The 5,382-nt window shown below is 49.0% G+C and overlaps 1 protein-coding gene across 1 annotated transcript; it reads right to left on the bottom strand.

Annotated features, from left to right (window-relative positions):
• Positions 1 to 893: 893 nt before the first annotated feature.
• TMEM238L (transmembrane protein 238 like) lies at positions 894 to 4,884 on the bottom strand. The gene is made up of 2 exons (XM_054048413.1): positions 4,436 to 4,884; positions 894 to 1,406 (listed from the first exon to the last, which is right to left on the bottom strand). Exon 1 carries the CDS (start codon positions 4,882 to 4,884, stop codon positions 4,465 to 4,467), a length of 420 nt encoding a protein of 139 aa, XP_053904388.1. The 3' UTR covers positions 894 to 1,406; positions 4,436 to 4,464.
• Positions 4,885 to 5,382: the final 498 nt, after the last annotated feature.

Raw genomic sequence — 5,382 nt, forward strand, 5'->3', positions numbered from 1 at the left:
ACAGCTAGAGTAAAGAAAGAGTGGGAGATTTTGCACATTTGCCTTCCAGCCCTTCAGCATTACTTCTAGGGCCCCTTGCCAGAGCCAGCAGAGAATAGGGGAGCCCCAGCAGTGATTGGGTGGTACAAAAAGTTCCCTGTCTGATTTGCTTTTCTGTTATTTCACATAATGTGTCTTTACTCAGCTACTCTGACGTGCACAGGTTTGGAGAGGTCACTAGAGCCACCCAAGCCTCACTAGGGTACCTGTTCCAGGCTAAGGTTACCTAGTACTTTCCCCTGCAAGAGCCTATTCATCTGCTAACACCTTTTCCAAACTCCAGCGATTCAGGCTGGAGTTCTCCACTGCAGCCCCTTTGCCAGACTGGGTGACGTTTCAGCCATTTTAAAGAAGGTGTGTGGACGGGGGGGGGGGGGAAGAGGAGAGAAAGGGAGGAAAATCCATTGTTTGACTTGTGTCCAAGAGGTTCTTGGGAGTTGTTTTATTGAGACATTCTCGTACTCCCTTGATTTGGAGCAGGGACTTAAAAGTTGGCAGAGAGGTGCCTTTGCTAATCCACTGAAAATCTGCCCTCCTTTGACAGTTCTCAGCCTTGGAAAATCTGTTTTAAAATTATCTCCATTAAGGGAGTGAGAAGGTGGCAGAGTCACGCACTCACACGTTAACCTGCATTCAGGCAGTTTCTCTCCACACACTTAATTCAGCCCATACACATTATCACAGTAATTACATTACCACACACTGTTTTCCGTAAGACCCGTCCTTCATTCCCTTCCATGAGGGACAAAGCCTAGAAATAAACATTTTGCAGGACCCCGCTTTACAGAGAGCTGTTCAGAACATTTCAAACTATCCCTCATGTTCTCCATAAATACAATTTTAATATATTTAAAAACTCAAGTTCCCCATTCTCTCATGGGAAGAACTGCACATACAATTAAAACAATACCCGTAAACAGCAGGAAGACAGCATAAAAAAAAGAATTGGTGACTATTACTTCAAAGGAGCAAGTCTCAACATGGGTCTCATACATCACATACAAGAGGCAAATATTGTACACAGAGGGTGCCATACATACTGGGGCAATATAAAAAAATAATGGCATACAAAATATAAATAAACTTCACTTAAGGCTCAGCTTGTGAAAATTCTTAATGACGATGCAATACTGAAGTCATTGACCAGTCAAGAGATCCCCATTGGGAGAGTGCATGTCCTAGGTCAGCGATCACATTTGGGTAGATGTCAGTTTTAAAAGGCTGCGAAGTATAACACTTTGGCAGAACAGTCTTAGCAAAATGAGCATCCTCCACCGGATGTAGCTTGGCAACTCCAACCAGGATTCTTCCAGCTCAAGATTCCACACATGTGGAGAGTATGCACGAGGACAATATTTCCAGGTATTCTAGAAAGCAAAGGTACAGCTTTATTGGTTTCCATTCATCCACTCCCAAAGTTCACATTAGTAACTCAGAAGACTCTACTGAAGCACTACTTCCTTCAATGTTTGAAGGCTCAGGACAGATAGAAGCAGCTGTCATTATCAGAAACAGCATCTGCACAGACTTACCAGTGAAGTGTTTTAGCAATTCTTAGATTTTCTACATGAGAGAGAGACCAGATCGCTGGCCATCAGCGGAGGCAGGGAGAAGCTGGGTGTGTGTGAAGCAGTTCTCTCTACTCTTACTTTCCATGTCTGATATCATCTAGCCAGAATGCCAAGGACATGCTACGGTGCAGGATGAGCACAGGCTAAGCTGGGCCAGTCACTAGTGCTGCAGGGTCCTAGCTCTGGTGAGCACCTGGTTGAGGCCAGTTTAAAGCTGTGTAACAGTACATTAGTATGATCAGCTCCACAATGCATTCTTGCCATGCAGAGGGTCTCATTGCAAGAATGACTATTAGAGTTAGGCTATGTCTACACTTAAGCCACTACAGCTGTTGCACTCCAGTGTGGATACTACCTACACTGACTAGAGGGATTCTCCCATCAGCTTAGGTGATCCACCTCTTCCAAGAGGAGGTAGGTGCTAGGTCACCAGAAGAACTCTTCTGTCAACCTATTGCTGTCTACACTGGGACTTCGGCAGGCTTAACTACACTACTCAGAGGTGTGGATTTTTACACCCCTGGCTGACAGTTAAACTGATCTAATTTTCTAGTATAGACTAGGCCTAAGTGGACAGAAAAATTCTTAGAGTGACCTAGCACTGGGGACATCAGGGTTAGGTCAGCAGAGCTACGTCCCTCAGGCGTGTGGATTTTTCATACCAGGAGATGTAGCTATGCCAGTGTAAATTTCCAGTGTAGACCGGCCCTTAGAGGGAGATGGTTCTTCCCCTATAATAGACCCATACAACTGCTTTCAAAACACTAGAAATTCCAGTCTGGTCTGCCCTGGAAGATTCCAGTGACTGGAGAATTAGTAAGATTAGGACATCACAAGAATCATTAGAATGTTGATCAAGGGGACAAAAGTTTGACTAAACTGTTTAGAACTTGTGCAAGTGTATTTTACTCCAGTGACTAACAAACAGTCTGTTAAATTCAGTGTGCCTACACCTAGTGTTAAATTGCTCTAACCCTGATAGGTCCTTCAGGAAAAGGACAGCTTCGACCAGAAGTGACATTCTTAATATTTCTAAAGGTGGTAAACAAGTAGGGAAGAGATGCTGGTGTTATATTAGTGCTTATTATATTCTCCCTTTGTGGGCAACAACATCCAACAGGCTAGTGAAAAACTAACAGAATAGCATGGCACATGAGACCTAGATCTACATCTAAAGACAAATTGGAAAAGAGCTTAAACATTAAGCTTTAGATCCATTTCTGTCTTATGTATCAGGGAAGAGGAACTAGGAAAGGGTTCCTTAAAGAACTGGAGTTGATTAACAGGACAGTTGCTTCAAAGACCTATGTAGACAAGGAGGTAGCAACCTCAAAACCTGTGATCTAGTCTATTTAGAATGACACCAATTTGCAAAGTAGCTTTATAACATCATTCAGATTTCTTCCATTCTCCTGCACCCTGCTGATACAATCCTTGAGGGGGAGGGGTGTGGCATGGTAGGGGAAGTCCAGCAGCACTGAGATCTCACACAGCTGTGTGAGAGATCAGCACTATTCATATGCCAGCCAAAGGCATTAACACACAGCTGGAATCCAGGTGAGAGAAGTCCCCATTACACCCCAGGCTGACTGTCAAGAATTTTACAAAGCAGTCACCTTCCTCTCTAGGCTGAAATCCCATGAGATTTGAAAAGTGTTACAGGCTTGGCTACACACCCAAATTATTCTGGAATAAGGTAGGGGGTGAATTTAAAGCAGAAGAGCTATTTCTGAAGCTCTGTTTAGCTGCATTCCAAGAAATCCACTGAAGACTGATCTGGAAAACGGTGACAGATCCCTTCGTCCTAAAGCAACAGAACTAATTTGTTACAACACAGGTTTTTCCCTTAAGGTACAACTGAAGGCAAGTTGGGTCAGTGTGCAAGAGCAGCTGGCTAGCTCATCACAGGCTCATGCAACACCATATTAAATACTCCAGTTTATTCAGAGCTGTAACATTTTCCAGACTGTTTCAAGCCTGCATAAGCTCTGCTGGTGCCAAATCCACTGCTTCAATGTAAATCGTATTTTACAGTGGGACTCACACCAAAGCATCCACAGCAGTGGCTAGAAAGCACTGGAGATAAATGGGCATAAGCACTGGACCTTAAGTACAGATGTACTTGTCTCTTCAGTAAATGCTCTCTAATGCTACTTAAAACATCCATCCCCTTGCTGAAGTAATTGAATAATATCAGTTTACATAGGCCACAATCCAATCTGGTCACCCAGGGACCATCTATTGATCCGACACAGAAGGAAGTAGTGAGGCATCTATGCTAGACATGCCGCTGTTGGTACAGCTACTGGACATGTCAGAGGGGAGCAGTTGGTTTGGTTCAAGTCAGCCAAAGAATGGGTGTCCTTAGAAAAGTGGACAGGCTTACACACCCACTGCCCAGGCTGCCGGGCAAAGGACTGGGCAGTGGGTGTGTAAGGGGCAAGAGAGTTTCTGCTCACCAAAGGGTTAAACAGACATTACCTTAGGACCTCCTTTGCTGTTCTCTCCTCAGCAACCTCACCCTCAGAGGCAGCAGGGTCTAGCTGGCTGAGCAGGGGCTCGGAGGACACCTGGGTTCGAGTCCTGGCCCCTGTGGCTTGGGCAGCCAGCCACCATCATCCTATAGAGTCCCCTGGCTGCTCCAGCTGGGGACCCAGGCCTGCGCTCCAGGCTCGCCCTGCCCTATTCACAGTTCCTGCGCTGGAGACCGCACCCCATGCAGAGCCATCGGACCTAGCCCTGCGTCCGTTACCAGCTCTGCGCCCCGTCCCTCACCGGGGGCTCACCCTACCCTGTGCGCGCAAGCGGAGGGCACTGGTGGTTACCTTCCTCTCCGGGCGCCGCGGGCGGACTCTTACACCAGCCGGTCCCCGTGCGCCACCGGGCTCTCCATGGCGCACAGGCAGGGGAGCTCCAGCGACCCGGGGGCCGGCAGGGAAGGGCAGGGCAGCGGCGGGCGGCGCTGGGACAGGCGCTCCGAGAGTTTACTAGCCAGGCGGAGCAGGCTGGAGCGCGGCCCGGGCGGGGGGCTGCGGGCCCCCGGGGGCAGCTCGGAGGCCGGCACCCCGCGCAGGTTCCCCGTGTACCACAGCAGCCAGCAGAGCAGCGAGAGGAAGAGCAGCAGTGCGCCGGACAGCACCAGGCAGTCCCCGTACGGTCGCCCAGCCCGGGCCGGCTGCACCACCGACCCCACCAGCACCAACGCCAGCCCGGCCGCGTCCAGGGCCAGCGCCCCAAGCAGGAAAAGCGCGCAGCGCCCGCAGCCCCAGGCCATGGCAGCCACACCTGCAGCGCCGCGCACTTGGCTAGGGCTAGCTAGAATAGCTGTTAGCCCCACCTTCTCTACATATAGCACAAACCACGCCCACTCTGCAACAATTCCGCGTCCCGCGCCCACCTGGTCTATATAAAGCCTAGACCACGCCCATGCCTCATATCAGCCGACCCTCAGGGCTGGGATCCTCCTGACTTAATGGCTTGGGGGGCTGGAGCGAGAATGGGAGGCCGGGGGACTCTCGTCCCCCTTTAAGGGCTGTGTTGTCCAGCCCTGAGCTGCAGTGCTGCCATGGCTTTACACAGCTGGGGGGCAGGGAAGGTTAGCAGTGAGAATGGGTAGAACTAGTACCCTGTTTCCCCGAAAATAAGACAGTGTCTTATATTAATTTTTGCTCCCAAAGATGCGCTAGGTCTTATTTTCAGGGGATGTCTTATTTTTCAGAAATGAAAAATGCCTTATTATCGGTGGATGCCTTATTATCGGGGAGGTCTTATT

Source organism: Malaclemys terrapin, chromosome 13 (genome assembly GCF_027887155.1).
Source record: "Malaclemys terrapin pileata isolate rMalTer1 chromosome 13, rMalTer1.hap1, whole genome shotgun sequence".
Taxonomy (NCBI): Eukaryota; Metazoa; Chordata; order Testudines; family Emydidae; genus Malaclemys; species Malaclemys terrapin.

Excerpts from the sequence above, each read along its gene's own strand:
- TMEM238L (XM_054048413.1), bottom strand. The coding sequence starts at position 4,884 with ATGGCCTGGGGCTGCGGGCGCTGCGCGCTTTTCCTGCTTGGGGCGCTG.